The 15,505-nt window shown below is 40.9% G+C and overlaps 1 protein-coding gene across 2 annotated transcripts in view; it reads left to right on the plus strand.

Moving 5' to 3' along the window:
- GLI3 (GLI family zinc finger 3) overlaps window positions 1-15,505 on the plus strand; it is a 185,066-nt gene that overhangs the window by 47,033 nt on the left and 122,528 nt on the right. For both annotated transcript variants that reach the window (XM_062498054.1, XM_062498063.1), the window contains exon 2: window positions 3,912-4,154. In XM_062498054.1, the coding sequence (XP_062354038.1) occupies window positions 3,912-4,154 (243 nt within the window). The remainder of the gene's footprint in view (window positions 1-3,911; window positions 4,155-15,505) is intronic.

A 15,505-nucleotide genomic window follows, 5' to 3' on the forward strand; every position in this document is an offset into this window, starting at 1 on the left:
TTAAGCAGAGGTATCTATGAAGTGTGTTGGGATCGACTTTTAGTCTGGTCCATCAATAGATTTAAACTTTTTTTCAGTTTCTTACTTGAGGTGGTTTAAAGTGAAAAAGCTTTTACTTTGTCTTGGTCTATGGTAAAATGGCAAAAAAGTTCAATATGTAACGTTTAAAGGATTTTTGTGCTAAGTTTTGGCTTGTGCTGATTTTTTAAAAACTTTGAGTAAATTAGCTGTGCAATTAAAAGTGTGTTTATTCAGGCATGCTGTCCAGTGTGAGTTTTTTGAGAAAGCTTTTTGATTGAGTGAGAGGTGCTCCATGAAATGAGGAGCTCAGCACTTCTAATAAAATTGGCTTCTGATCAAAATAGCAGGACTAAATCAGGTGTTTCTTAGTGGATGTGAGAATCCGGGATTAAAGTGATCATTCAGGACTGGGCACTTCTAACATGTGTCTTTGCTATTGGCTTGTTAAGTCAGAGAAAGGGTGTATGTGAAGAAAGAGAAGCTTATGCAGATTGCTCTTGGGCATGATTGCTTTTTTCTGTTCTTATTTAACCCTTCACTCTTACACTGGCAAAAGGTGAGAGGAATTATGCTGGAGTTGGGCTGCCACCAACTTCATCTTTCACTTCGGCATTTGTCTCTCTACAACTTTTAAATAAATCAGATGTTTCTTTTGACCCTAAAGCTGGTCAATTCTAAAACGTGAGCAGAGCAGTAACAGAACAGTTCTCGCTTATTTGGCTGTAAAACCCCTTTGGCAGATGCTGCTGGAGAAGTGGGCTGTTTACTTACATTTTTGCTTTAGAATCCCACTTGTTGCCATGGTAGGCAGTGTGTTTCTGTCAATAATTTCGCCTGGCGCACCTTGCCCGTTCTTACTCTTGAAACTTTATTGAACGGTTCAGTTGAACCAGAACAAGATTAGACAACTTTCCCCTTTTGGCACACTGGAGTGGCTCGCCTGCCGTGAGAGTCAGCAGCATTACTGCAAGAGGAGTTTCCCGCTTGGCGCCAGAGGAGCTCCTGCAAACTGCTTGGCTCTTAGTGTCCTGGAGCATGGGTGCTGTCAAATTTCTCATCTGCCCCCTATCACAAGAAACCCAGTGGTGTAAAATCAGTGCTTTGCAAACTGCTTGGCTGATGAATAAGCCTCATTGTTACTGCAAAAATGCCATCATGTTTAGTTAAATACTTCTGGGGCAATTTTTGTGTGGCAGAAAATACACAGAAATTTTTGACTTGGCTTGTAATGGCACATGGAAATAACTTTATAATGGGCAGAGAGATTGTTGATGCAGAAGGCAAAATCGTTTTGTTTTTTTTTTTTCTCAAGTAACCAAAAAAGGGAAAAGCTTATTAAGACAAACTGTATTTTTCCTTTAGTTTCTAAGTTACTGAAAATAGGGTTTGAATTTCATTCAGCAATTTGAAAAATGCCTTTTCCGTAATAGTCACTATAGTACCTTGATTCACGATGTGTGCATGTTTTGAGAAGAAAAGTATGAAAGGGGAGCCCGCAAACAGATGTCAGCTTCTTGTTGTATCCCAGGATGGCAGTTTTAACAAATATTATCTTTATATGGAAGAGTAAAAGAACTGAAATCCTATCTGATCATCTGAGTGATTATACACCCCCACAAATCACTCTAGCTTTCTTCTTTCTGAACTGTTGAAGCACTGGTTAGCTTGCTCTACTTAAGAGTCTGTCAGAATTTCAAATGGAGTGTAATACCCTGTTTTTATAGGAGTTTACGTCTCATCAGTGGAAGTTCACTCTAGGTTGAAATTTAACATAAAAGACAAAAGACTGTGGCTAAAGAGAAGCTTGATGGAAAATATATCTTTGGGGTGATTTCTTTTTTTCTTTTTAGTTATGTAAGTGGGTTTCTATAAACCTCATATAAGTTTTAAAATTTTAGTCTCCGATTTGCAGTTGTCTAACTAAAACCAGCTTCAGTGTAAAAAGTTGAAACTTAAACCCTGCTAATCCAGAGCAGGGACCAGTGCCTGTGCATATTAATAAAAAGTAGAAAAGGGCAAAGGGTTTAAACTCTGTAATGTTGTTGTCTATTTCCATTAACTCTTTCTTCTCAGACCCAACCCTGGAAAAGCTCTGTATGTAGAATTACTGGCTGCAAAAAGAATTCCACCCCTGGAAGATGCTGATAAGTCATCAAACCCTGGTTGCTGTAATACTTGGAGATAGAAAAATAATTGAGCGCTCAATAGGCTATGCTGCTGAGTTTTTGTGTTTTTGCTACTTGCAGGGAGAGGCGGCAGGGAAAAAACTGGTTAGCATTTCATTCAAAGCAATGGTGTAGCTAGTTTACACATATAATGGCCAGGTAGCTGTATGTACAGAGCCTGTTTCTAACCTAATTTGTGTAAAGGCACATAGGTTGAGTTACGCTGGTATCAGGCTTGCTGAAGGTAGTCACCTGGTGAATTGCTGGCTGCTGCTTTTGCTGTGTGAACAAGTCCACCAGGGAAAGGTACAAGTGAAAACTTTGCCCTGACCTCAAATCTCTGACAACTGAAGTGCAGTCTCGGTGCTGGTGTCAATCATTCTTTCTTGCATGTGGATTGTAGAGTAAGAACTTTTCAGTTCTATTTCCTAAGGATGTTTTAATTTCCTTTTCTAGTTACCATTTTTGTGTCCAGCATTTAATTATTTGAGATTCCTTGTGTGCTTCTAGAAGTGCAGAGCAACTTTGAAATGAGGAGTCTTTATCAGTATTCCTTCAAAATGTATTGGTGTACACTTACATGTGCAGCATGGTTGATGGAACAAGGCTGTACCTGGAGCATTGGTATTGGCCAAGGATTACAGCCAACAAGGAATCATGCTTGTTTAAAGAAACATCTCTATTTTAAACCAATAATGCAACTGAAGGAGAGCATTTACATTAGAGACTTATGTACCTAACAAAGCCCCTCTGCCACATGGCACATGTGAAATGTACCTAGGAACATGCATCTTGATTTTGAGGAACAGAACCATTTTGTCTGGTTTTTGAAGGGTGTATGTAGTCCCTAGGGGTTAAAATTCTTGTGGGAGCAGCAGGTTGTTTTAGCACCTAGTCCTGGAGCCATCTGCAGGGCAGGCTGGTAGAACCATGGTCAGGAGGCTCTTTTCCCCTTACAAGTGGTACCACAGGCCTACTTCAAACTAGGGCTTGGGTTTGACTCTTAGTTATTGTTGTTTTCCCACACATTTTTTCTTCCCCCTTGTTCATTAAGAGTTTGCGGCTTTGTGTGGATATGGGAAAAAGATGTCAGGGCATTGTACACACCCATCCTGCCCAGGCACCAATGTGGTGACACTGTCAGAGCAGGTGGCCCTGCTTGTGCCTGCCTGATGCTGCTGGTCCTGTATCTTGAGCAGTTGTACCCATTTTATTGTTGTCCACCTTGGTTCTGATCACTGCTGACCTCCCTGCGAGGTTTCAGCCCCTGACACAGGCAAACCCTGGGGACCTGGAGCTGGGCTGCAGAGCTGTGGTAGGTGGCTGTGCGTGATTTAGGCTCAGCTGGTGGGGTTCATCTTCTCCTCCATGTGACAAATCATTTCTTGACTCCCCATCAGGGAGCTCTCAGCCTCCTTGTCCTAGAGGCAGGCAAACAGCAAGCCTCTGTCTGTTCCCACACAATTGATAGCCCTGCTGGTAGGCGCATCAGTGCATGGGTGACGGTGATCTACTGCTCCACTGCTGCCGGCTCCAAACGGGCAAGCGTCCCCAGGCCATCCCTCACAGCCACACAGGCACCTCCTGTCACAAACTTACACCAGGAGGAGGAGGAGGGCAGCGGGGGGAGAACTTTTCTTTATTGTATTTGCTATAAATGGGCTAAAAGTGTGTGTCTCTCCTTTTTCTTCCCTTCTCTCTTTCTTCTCCCTCGTTTTTTTGCAGAGGATGAAAGTCCTGGGCAGACCTATCACAGAGAGAGACGGAACGCGATCACAATGCAGCCGCAGGGTGGGCAAGGCCTCGGCAAGATCAGTGAAGAGCCTTCCACGTCGAGTGAGGAAAGGGCCTCATTAATCAAGAAGGAGATCCATGGATCTATATCGCACCTTCCTGAACCTTCCGTACCTTACCGTGGGACGCTCTTTACCATGGACCCCCGAAATGGTTACATGGACCCTCATTACCGTGAGTATTGATTGCTGGCTCATCTGGGATGCAAAGTTAGAGGGCTGTCAAATTTAATGTGATTTTTGTGACTTTGCATCGCCCCCAGGGAGAGCTGCTTTATCTGGAGGGAGTGGTGTTTGTGGTAAATGCAATCTTTTTTTTTCCTGAAGTTAAAAACCAGGGTGCGGTTGCATTGCAGCTGGAAATTATCGCAGGCCTCTGCAAAGTGACTTCCACAGGACATCTCATCTGTTGCTAATCCTCCTCAGCCATCCAGGGCTGTGTTTTGCTCCACCTCCTTAATACACGAAGAAAAAACGGACCTCATTATAGAAAGCGGAGAGGGAAAATGAAACAGCCCTTAAAAATCCTCCTTTTAAAACAATGTAAAAGTATGTTATTGAGAGGAGGAAGGACTGTGCCCTGTACACCGAGAATTTGGGAAAATGGAAGGCTTATTTTCATGCTTTTGGACTCTTTGTTTTGTTTTGGAGGGTTTTTTTAGACATTCATGAGTGTGTTTGAGAAGGCAGGCTTGATGGAGTGGTTTTGCAATTTTCTTTCCCAGCTATAGTTCCCTGAAGTTGTAAGGGGGAGGAAAAAAGGCAAATGGTTTGAACTTCTGAATTCTTGCTCAGGCATTAATAAAAAAGTAAGAAATTAACTGACACTTGAACACAGATGTGGAGTGGATTTCTCCACAGGCAAAGTATGAAGGAGTTAAGCAATTTTTTTTTCCTCATCTGTTTCTAGTTTACAAAAAAAGAGAAAAAAGATCATTTAGTTGTGTAGTAACGAAGTACATCTTGAGGTATCAAGGCTTGTGCCTTTTGATTATAGATTTATCACCTAGTCAGGATGCAGATTTGCCATTTAACCTTTCAGTCTCCAATTCCAGATGATAGGCTTAAGACCCACAAAGAGAGACCAGTCTGCATTGGTTTTCTTTTTTTTAACATCATTCAGAAATTTTAGTGTTTTAAGGCAAAAGGTCATTAGCCAGACGACTGATTAGTGAGGACAGCTGATTAGTGCATGTTTTTTTGCTAAAGAAAGTGCCAGGGATAAAAGCTAATTTTATCCCTTCATTAGTTGGGCTAGCAGCAAAGGGGAATGTTCACTCATCAGGGTGCAGATCAAAGTATGTCTTGCACAACCTTAAGTCTCACCCACCTCCTTTTAAAAAAAAGAGAGCCTGATTGTTAATAAGGATGGAGGTATGAGAAAATGAACGCTTGTCTGTATAGTTTAGATGGGTATTTAGGGAAAAAGTTTGCAATTAAGCTTTTGAGCTCTTTTTCAGTGTAGTCAGTTGGTTTTTGTGCACCCTCTCCTGCTCTCATACAGACCTGCTCAAACCCTCTGGGGAGTTACTCATCTCTCTGTTGAGCATGTGCTGCTGCACATCAGCAGCAGACTCCTGCTAGAGAGGCATGAGTGTGCAGCATGAGCAGCTACTCGCAAGCAGCAGAGCATACAAGTGTTACCTCAGGAGCTGGAGGCACCATTCCTAGCTTCTGGTTAACAAATGCCCAAATCTAGCTTAAAAGAAACCCACCAAAGCAAACAAGTATTATTGGGGAAGCAAAACCACTTCTCTGGAGGCAGTACAGCTGAGGTGAAATTAAATATGTGACAAAAGCAGCCCTCAAACAACCAACTAACCTTATGCTGAATTTAGTGGGGAAGATTGCCATTCTGACCATCTGACCAGCTTCCAGGTCACCCCTTAAAATCTTGTTCAGAGTGTTACTGAAATTACTGAAGGTTCAGACAGAAGAAAAAGTTCTGGTCAATCAGCATGTATCTGAGTGTTTTGCAATGAGTTCATTTTGGTTTATTTTCCCAAATTCACCTTTTGACAAATGTTGTCAAGATTTAATGAAGATACTGTGCCTGTATTGTGACCATTAATGCTAGCTAGTTAGGCTGTGTGGACTACTAGAAAAACGTTGATGTCAGTAGCTGAGAGAACACCAGAAGTTACCCAGCATATGACAGTAGAGAAACAGGAGATGAGTTAATTTTAAATGAGCCACAAGATCTTAAAGCAGAAATCTAAGTCAGAAGGCATCAGATGGACAGACCTGCTTCCCTCTCCTGTAATGAGTAGTGCATTTGTATTCACTGATTTATAAAGTCCCTCAAGCTATTAATGTCATAAAAAGAGCCATCATGCTTTTATTTACCTTTAATAGCTATGATACAGAGAGACAACTGAAAAGACAAATGTCTAGTTAGATTTATAGGAAAGCAGACAGTCTTACTGAAATTTTCATAGTAGTTATATCATTTATATATGTAAGATACGCTTTCATCAGTGTGATGACTGTATTCAGACTGACACTTTTAGTGGTCCATATGAAGAAGGCTGAATAATGTAAACTGTAGCAACAGGTAAAGAACTAGAGAGGCTATTCTTTTCCTTTCTTAATTTCTTGCCAGTTTTCCCGGGCATATGAATAGAAAACATTTTAATTCAACATAGTCAGATGTGTAACCACTCACAGTAATTTCTTAGTTTCCCTGTGGTTGGAAAATACAGACTTTTCAAGATGCCTAATTCGTGCTTCTATTTATACCCACTTTGTATGTAAAAGTGTGGGCAGGCTTCCTGTAACAGAGGAAAGGGAAAATAATTTTTTTGAAGAAAGACATCTGTGTATTTTTATGACAAAAAAAGAAAAAGAGTGTTTAAGTCAGTTGTGTGTGGAACGCATGTCCCTTTCCATGAGCTGCAGTTATTAGAAACAACTTGAGTGCTTTGCATTTTTACATGCAAATATGTATGTGTCTGTTTGTGCATTGAAGGATTTTTTTTTGTTTTAATTTTTTTTTCTAATTAAAATGACTGATGTTGTAAATGTTGGTAATAATAGTTACCATAAATGTGGAATAAATCCCTCATTGAGGGGGAGTTTGTTCTCCTGCAGAGTGTGGGTGGGGATAATGGTTGTGTTTCAAGTGAACCAGCTTTTCAAACAGCATGGGATGAAACATGCTATGGAGCTGGTGGCCCTTCTGCAGCACCAGAGAGCCCCTCAACCATTTAGCAACTGAGAATGTGAATGCAGTCCCATGTTCAGCTCACAGCCCTCTATCCTCCAACAGGTAAAAGGGAAAACACAGGCCTAAACCAGAATTTTTTCTTTTCTGTCTTTTTTGTTATGGATTTCTTAACTGCCATTTACACACAGCCCACAAAGGAAGAGGGGGATGCTGTTTTTGTTTGTTTAACTTCTAAACCAATTTTTCTTTAAAAAGGCTTTAGGACAGATGACAAAAGTGCTGGAATTAGCTCCTTTTCTTTGTTGAGGAGAGCAGAGTTACTGACCTTAATCATAGTGTGTCTTAAAAGGATTTAAAATCCTGAGTTCTTCAAACACTAATTCCAGTGGTACTTGGAGCCCCTTGTTAATGTAAATTCCATCTCTAGAGTTGGGGCTGAGGCAGGGAATATGGGGATAGCAACTTGCCTTTGCTATTCTCTTCCGCAGTTTTAATTTTCATGTAGATTTATGGCAGACTAAGACTGCCTGTCTCAGAAGTCATTCCTCATGGAAAAAATGAATCATTCCTGCTGTAAACACTTTGATTTAAAACATACTGTTGATATTCTTCTCTGGGTTACACAGCTTGTCTGAAAGAATTGTTAGTACCTAATTAGCAAAACCTGAAGGATTATCTTAAGTAAAAAGCAGTGACAGAACACTTGGCTCTGATCCAAAAATTTATATATACAGGAACGTATGGCCCTTACAGGAGTCTCTTTGTGGTAAGTCACTTCATCTCAAAGAGGTTGCACTAGCTGAAAGCAGGAATTCACTTTTTTTTTTCTTTTTTTACCTTTTCCTTTCCTTCCCCCCCCCCCTTCTTCTTACAAGGGATTTATTTTGCTGATTTTCAAGCTTGCGTCTCTATCTGAGGAAGTGGGAACCGCTTATCGCACATTTCATAGGATTAGCCCTCCAAAGGTATTGATTGCCCTCAGTTCCCTCTGACTGGTCTTGAACTTAGCTTTGTAAGGACTGGGCCTTGCATAACTGCCCGAGTTAAATTACCCAGCGTTGGTGTCACCTCAAAATCAATTTGCAACATGAATGAAAGACCCCAGCAAGGAAAATACAATGCTGGTTCACTAGGTGCACTTGTTCATTTACTAGTGTTAATTTCTGTTAAGAAGAATTCCCATTCTTTCATATCCCCATAGAAAAGGGAAAGGAAGTGCGAAAAGAAAAAGGGGGGGAATTGGATAATGTCTCTAAAAATGCCAACTGTTAACTGGAAACACTATTTTAAAATGCAGTAACTGGAAAGCAATGACTTTTCATGGCAGCGACTCCTGAACCACAGTGGCCAGCTCTCTGTGCCACATTTGACAGTGAGAGTGTCACCACCAGCAGATGGGCTCGTGGATAGGGAATGCAGAGGGTAGGTGGTGGCCTCCCTTGTCATCTCCTTGGCATAATTTTGGACTCCAGAGAGACAACTGAGACACTTCTGGATAGCCCCAAAGCAGGCATGTTTCTCATCTCACCTCTAGTTTCCCAGTGTCTTTGGGTGACAGAGACCAGGACAGCTTTTTGTAGGGCTTCTACCTGGCCTGGTTGGACAGTGGTAGGAGAATGTCAGTGGAGAATCCTTGTAGAGATTTTGGGCCAGAGTCTTTAAATACATTTAGGTGCTCTTCAATTTCAAACTGAGTTTGGCCTCTGAGAATCTGGGTCCTACTTCAACTCTGCAGCATTTTTTCAGGGGAGAGGCTTAAGCACTCTAGTAACAAAGCTCTCTACTGACAGTGATTTATGGGGTGGTTTCCAAATGTTGTGAAATAGGAGTAGTTGAAAAAAGTAAAATCTAAAGCTTTTAGTAGAGCTCACAAGGAAAAAAGCCTCTGTTAGAAAAGTGAATGTCAGACTGCTCATGTCAGCTGAGCAACTGAAGTGTGGATCTGTAAAAAAATTACCATGTTTTGAAAAACATTTTTTAGGACTAAAAGTCTAAAATATAATAGTATCTTTCAATAGCCTCCAACAAAAACCATTACTGTTCTCAAATTCAAACTTATGGTCAGAGGCAACTTCAGTGTGAAATTTAGGAAGGTGCTGCAGACCTTGTAAGCTTAGCAGCTTATAAGTTGAGATAGCTTCTCCAAGATGCCTTCCAAACCTCTCATGTTGTTTTTTGAAACTGTTCATTGCAAGTACTCCTGCCCCTTTCTCTGTAGGCCTGTGAAATCAGCAGTGTCTCTTGAGAGCCCTGGAGCTCCTGCCTTTGTGTGATGGTCTCATTTGGAAGTAACAATTGCACCTATAAATTTACAGTATATAGATAGGTTTTTCCTTCTTACGAGTTTTTTCTCTCCTCGGCATGGGACAGACTCCAGAACTGACAGTATCTGGAAAGTTTTGAAGTGTGGTGTGATTGAGAAATTGAAAGGTGATCATGTAGGTTTGGGTGATTTGTTTGGTTTGGTTTTGGTTTTGCTGGTGTTATTTTTTTTTTCTTCTTATTTTTTGTTTGTTTTTATTTTTGGGGGGGTTGTTTTTTTGGTGGATTTTTTTCTTTGGTTTTTTGGGGGGGTGTTTGTTTTTATTTTTGGGGTGTTTTTTGGTTGGGTTTGGTTTGATTTAGTAGAATAGAATGTTTGAGATTGCTTATGTCTAAACAAGGAATAAGAAATTGTAGAAATTATTTCTAGCCCTATAATTATGTTGGACTTCAGAATTCTAAAAATATTTTGAGAAGCACATTAAAAATGTTGTATTAGTCTCTCCTTGTTTCGGTGTTCAGGTGCATCTAAGGAAGCTGTGGGGTGAGGTTTTATGTGTGGTGTTTTGTTTTGTTTGTTTTTTTAAAGAACAGGGAGGATGAAGACAGGGCAGATGCAAAACTTCTCTAATGGATTAGATTTGTTATTTTCTAGCTAAAGCTTTTTTAGCTGCTTTACAGTATGTATTTGTTGTATACTGCCTTCATGGAAAGAGACAGAATTCATTGCTCAGAGCCACAGAATCACAGTTAAGAACTGCAAAGAAAAAGCCAAGAAATAATGTAATCCATCTCTTGAGCATCAAGGCAGATCAGCTGCCCCTAAATCAGGAGAGAGTGAAAAGCTTCTTCAAAAGTTTTTTCCTTGTATCCCTTGATACACGGACATTTGTCACTGTGCTTTTAGAACTGAAGGTCTGTGGTGGATTTGGGCTGATTTTTTGTGTCCGTGCAATGTAACTGCTGTGGCATCAGCTGCTGGAAGGTGGGGAAAAATGTGGCATGGTTCTCTTGCATTGGTGTTCTCTCTGGTCAATGTTACTAGATGAAATTTAGTTGCCCAAGTAGAGAATGGAACTTGAGTGCCATTTTCATGCTTGTGAGGATCCTAAGTGGTCTGACTGCCAGCCTGGTCAACCCCAGTATCCTGGGTCATATCTGGTAACTCTGTATGAATGTCCAGATATATCAGGGATCTAAGATGGCCCTATGTGTCTGTATTTTAGGCAGCAGAATCCTCAGTTATGTCTAAATGTAGAAAATGAACATTTAAGTCCAGATGTTTTTGCGCCATCTCTGCTGTCATTGTCCAGCTTTTGTTAACCGAACCATAGCAATAAAAAGGTTGCAGAGTAGCTAATGTGTACAGGATGCTGCTCTGTCATGATTCTCTTGTGTTAATTTTCTTTCCTTCTGGGTGCTTGAGATCTGAATGTGCCCTGTTTTTCATTGCTCTTGCCCCCTGGCCCTTGTTTAGGCACAGATGGAGGTAATTGTGTCACAGAGAATGCCTCAGGTGGGCAGTGGGAGTAATGGGAGCGTGTGGGCACCATGGGCCTGCTCTCTGCATGGCATTGACCATGGACTTGTCAAGGGAGGGTTTGAAAGGCAGAATGGTCCCTGTTGTCAAAGTACAGTTTCAAGCTTATCCCATGGAAGTCTGTCACTACCAGCCTCCTGTTGGAGTCCAGGATTGAACAGGCCTTTACTTTTATTACAGTTTAAATACTTTAGTTGCTGAGACATTTTCAGGGTTGCTTGCAGATACAGCTTTATTCCTATTGATTGAGCTCAGTACTTAGGAGGAGAATCACTTAGCCATAGCCTCTACTTCCTTTTATTCACACCTACCAGCACAATTACCTTCCTCTTAGTCCGGCTCTTTACCTCTTAGCCTTGGTAGTTTACACAGTACTCTCTAAACTCTTATTAAAATACTCCTCAAATTACTTACAACTGGAACTCTTGAGCTTGCTGAGTGGATCACATCTGAGTTTGGAGATTATGTCAGGAATACTTACCCCTTCAGTCAGACTTACACTAGCTACCTTTATTGATTTCTGATAATATAGCTTACAGCCAAGGCAGCAACCACCAGTGCAGGGAAGCAGTATTATCCTCAGTATTGACCTATTCATAGCTGTGTTTTAAAGAGTACAGCTGCTCTATTGCCATGTTGTCACTGGCATGTGTGGTGGAGGGTACACAGCTGCAAGACAGGCAGTATGTGAATGGGAATGCATGTATACAGGTTTGTACATCTTCATGGTTCCTTTTAAAAGTAGGAGTTAATCACTTACAAAATGGTCTTTCGATTTTGCTTTCTGTATTGGGGTTTTTTATTGTCTTGCAGTTTTTTTGAGTTTAAAACAGATAGCTCACCAGATAAACAGAATTACTAATCTTAACTATGCTTCTTTCATGTTTCACACTGAATAAGGTAGTATTGTTTATTCTAGTTTCCCTTTCACATTTCAGTGCTGCCCTGAGTCATCATTTTTCCCAAACAGTTGAATGATGCTGATCCAGGACCCAGTGAATTCAATGAATCAACAGCTGCTGGCTTCAATAAACTGTGAAATAATCATCAGTTGCCTTAGATTCTACCCTTTTATCTTACCTCTTCTCCATGCTAGTTGTAATTTAAAATCATAATTCCCAAGTATCTATGTTGCCATTTTGCAGATGAAGAGCTGGATGTTGTTATTCCTCCATCTACAGTCCCCATTGAAGTAGCCAGTGGTAACAAGCCAAAAGTAATGGCATATGAAATACTTCAAAATAAATGGCTGATTATGGTAATGGCTGAGTGTAGCACCATATCAAGTATAGAAGCAAATAACAAATGAGTTAAAATGTGTTGAATTAAATTTCATGCCAGCATGTCAGACTCCTTAGTGTGGAAAAGTACTGTTTTGGTTTTTTTTACCAGCCTGTATACAGATACAACTTACGAAAAGCTCCAGGCTTTGGCCTTAACTTCTGTTAGACATTGTTGTTGAAATGGAATTGGGTTACTTGGATGAATGAAATTTGGATTAAGGCCTATATTATGTATAAACATTGGTTGCTCACTTTACCGGGATGGACCAGCATGGTACAGTGATAGGAAACTGTTGGCACCAAAGCTGTTCTTCATGCTGGACAATATTTGAATTGGCATTAACAGCACTGATCTAACAGTGCTGTTAATAATAAAATTGATGCCAGGCATCAAAAACATTAGTTACTGCTATGATAGGAGAGGATTTGTTTTTTTCTTTTAACTAGAGGGGAGAAGAGGAGCACTAATCATACATCGCTAGCTAATTATTGAGCTGCCCAGTATTTGTGATGGGATTTGATTTGGAAAGCCTGATGTATGTCCTGCTCACCTAAGTCCTTACATTGCGTGAGACTGGCAATGGCTATGGTCTGTGCTTTTTTTCATTCTTACAAGTTTTCAGTTAATTTTTTTTGTTTTTAATTTAAACACATAAAGCAAACTGGAAGAAATACTTTTAAATAAAGTCTAAAGGCCTGAATTGGCTTCATATGATCCCACAGAATAAATTAAAAACCTGAATGAAGCGCAGAATACTGGCCTGTGAAAACGTTTCTGCTTTTTGTGGGGAAATAGCATATTTCTTCATAGTCAGTAGTTATTTATCAGATTAACACACATCTGACATTTAGTAGCACCGTTCATCCTTTGTGCATTATAAGCCAGGGTCAGGGAGGACAAGGGCTGCTGTAGTGGTTCTTCCCATAGATGTGAGATTTGTGTGTATTCTGCTCTGAAAAGGTGGTCTGTACAGGTGGGTTAAAACATGCTGTGTCTCTGTGTTGTGACCAGCCTCCCTGTCTGGAATTCTTTGGTAGGTAGCCTGTCAAAGCATTGCCTGTGTTGCTTTAATACGTGGGGGTTGCCTGGGCATGCAGGTCCTGCTGGACCGGAGGGTGTTGGGCCAGCTGCTGCTGAGGCTTTGCCTGGAGTCTGGCAAAACACAAGGTTGGCCTGCCTTACCAGGAGGGGGTGGCCTCTGGGCTGCCTTTAAGAAGTGAGGTAGACATGGATACTGTTTGTTAAGGTTACACAAGATATTGGCACAGCCCTCTGAGGAGGACACTCATCTGAAATGGTGTGCTCTGCTGTCTGTTGAGAAATGACTTTTGTATTTTCCTTATGAGAGCCTGGTGCTTAGTCTGGCATTGCTTTATGGTCTTGAAGCACAATACCCTGTTGTTGGAATTGTTATATAGATGGAAAGAAGACAATCTTCAAATGCCTTCTTAGCATGCCTCTAGGCCACATTTACTTGCCAACACGTGCCAGTAGATCTTGGCTCCAGAAAATGCTCACTGTTTTCTATATAATGCGTTTTTTTAACTTATTATTCAGACTCTATATCTGCTCATTGTTTGCTGTAGTCTTTCACAGAGTCTCACTCAGCTGTTTGATTCATAATCTTGCCATTTATATGGTTAGTTGAATTCTTCCAGCTGTGATTTCCTAGGGAGCTTCAAAAGCACTCAAGAAGGGTGCTTTCTCTTCCTGCCTGCTTCCATCCTTCTGCATAGTGCTTCCATGAGTCCCACCTAACTGCAGCTAATGACACCCTTTTCTTTTGTCAGTGTGGGGAACTGAGAGGTGCTGCTGGCAGTCTACGTATATTTTGCTTCTTGTTCTTCTGACAGTGCCGTGTACTTAGAAGAAAAAGACTTACTAAACAGTCCAGAATTAATTGAGTGCAAAAGTAGGAAACCAGAGGTGGGACTTGCAGCAGTATTCCTTCTCAGCCCAGCCTTTTTGGAACCATGGTGACTTGTATATTATGGCTTTGTAGCTATGGGATAAAAATCTGATGATATTCCCCTGAATTTATCTTCTGCTCTGTAACTCTGGCTGATCCTACTGCAAGTACATGTCACCAAGTCAGGGCGAGAGTGCTTGCCAGTGCATCGCTGGTTACAAACCAGCCCTGATGGGCAACATGAGTGGTGAAGCCTTATCCCTTTGTGGGAGCCGGGTGTAATACTTTGTCAGTGTTGTCTCAGGTAGAAGACCTGCTGTTTCATTTGTAGTGACCAATTCTTTTTCTTTTAATCTCGGATGATTACTGTATGGTGGACACTGGTACTAAAGGGTGTTGGTGTGTAACATGGGATACATATATATGTTACAATAATTTGGTGTTTCCTCTGAGGCTTGGTGCTTCCTGGTTATTTTCCTGCTCATTTTTGTAATGTGATTTTTCATATACTTCCGTATTATGAACCTTTTTGTTTTTTTAAGCTATCTCTGATATGCAGCTTTCATATCTTGGCTCCCAGCAATGTTGAACCTCATTTTAAAGTCCCTTCGTGTAAAAGCCATCTAGTTATAACTCTCAAAAATAAGAGGCTTGTCTCCTGAGGACAGCTCCATATTGCGGGTGAAGTATAATCCTTAACATTGTTTTTTTGCTTTCAAATAGCTGGGGACAGTAAGTCAAGGAGTGAGAACTCCCTTTGTTTCATGTAGTGTGCATTGCAGGGAAAGAATGTAACAGAGCAGAAAATGAAGAAACACATAAAAGAATCTCAGCTCAAGGAGGTCAGATCCATCACAGGCTTAGCATTGCCTTCAAAGATGTCTGGGACAGGTGGCAGTTCAAGACAATCAGAGGAGAAGCATCCGCCAGCGCTGAGATAAGGGATTCTTGCAGAATCCTGCTATCTGGTCCCAGTTTGCTTTGATGTAACTCTGCTAGAGAAGACTTCTGGGAACAGGCTACTGCTTCCCTCTGTGATAGGCTGCTGTTGTTCAGCCTTTTAAGGTCTCATTACAGTGGTCCTTGAGGATTAATCCTCTTTAAGGTTTACATGGGAATGGTTTTGTCTGAAGGCCCAGCCAGGGACCTCACTACTACCTGTACAAAGCATTATTGGAGTCTTTCATTCCGTTTTTTTTTAAGTGGCTCATATTTAACAGTATTTGACAGAAAGTAAAGCCAAACATCTTGCCTCTTTTTTACTTCCCTCTTTGACTATTACTGAGTTTTTGTTGAGCACAGCTTGAGCAATCCTTTGCAGACACTGAACCATTAGCAGTAAATCGTATGCTTCTGGTTACTCTA

Source organism: Cinclus cinclus, chromosome 1, assembly GCF_963662255.1.
Source record: "Cinclus cinclus chromosome 1, bCinCin1.1, whole genome shotgun sequence".
NCBI lineage: Eukaryota > Metazoa > Chordata > Aves > Passeriformes > Cinclidae > Cinclus > Cinclus cinclus.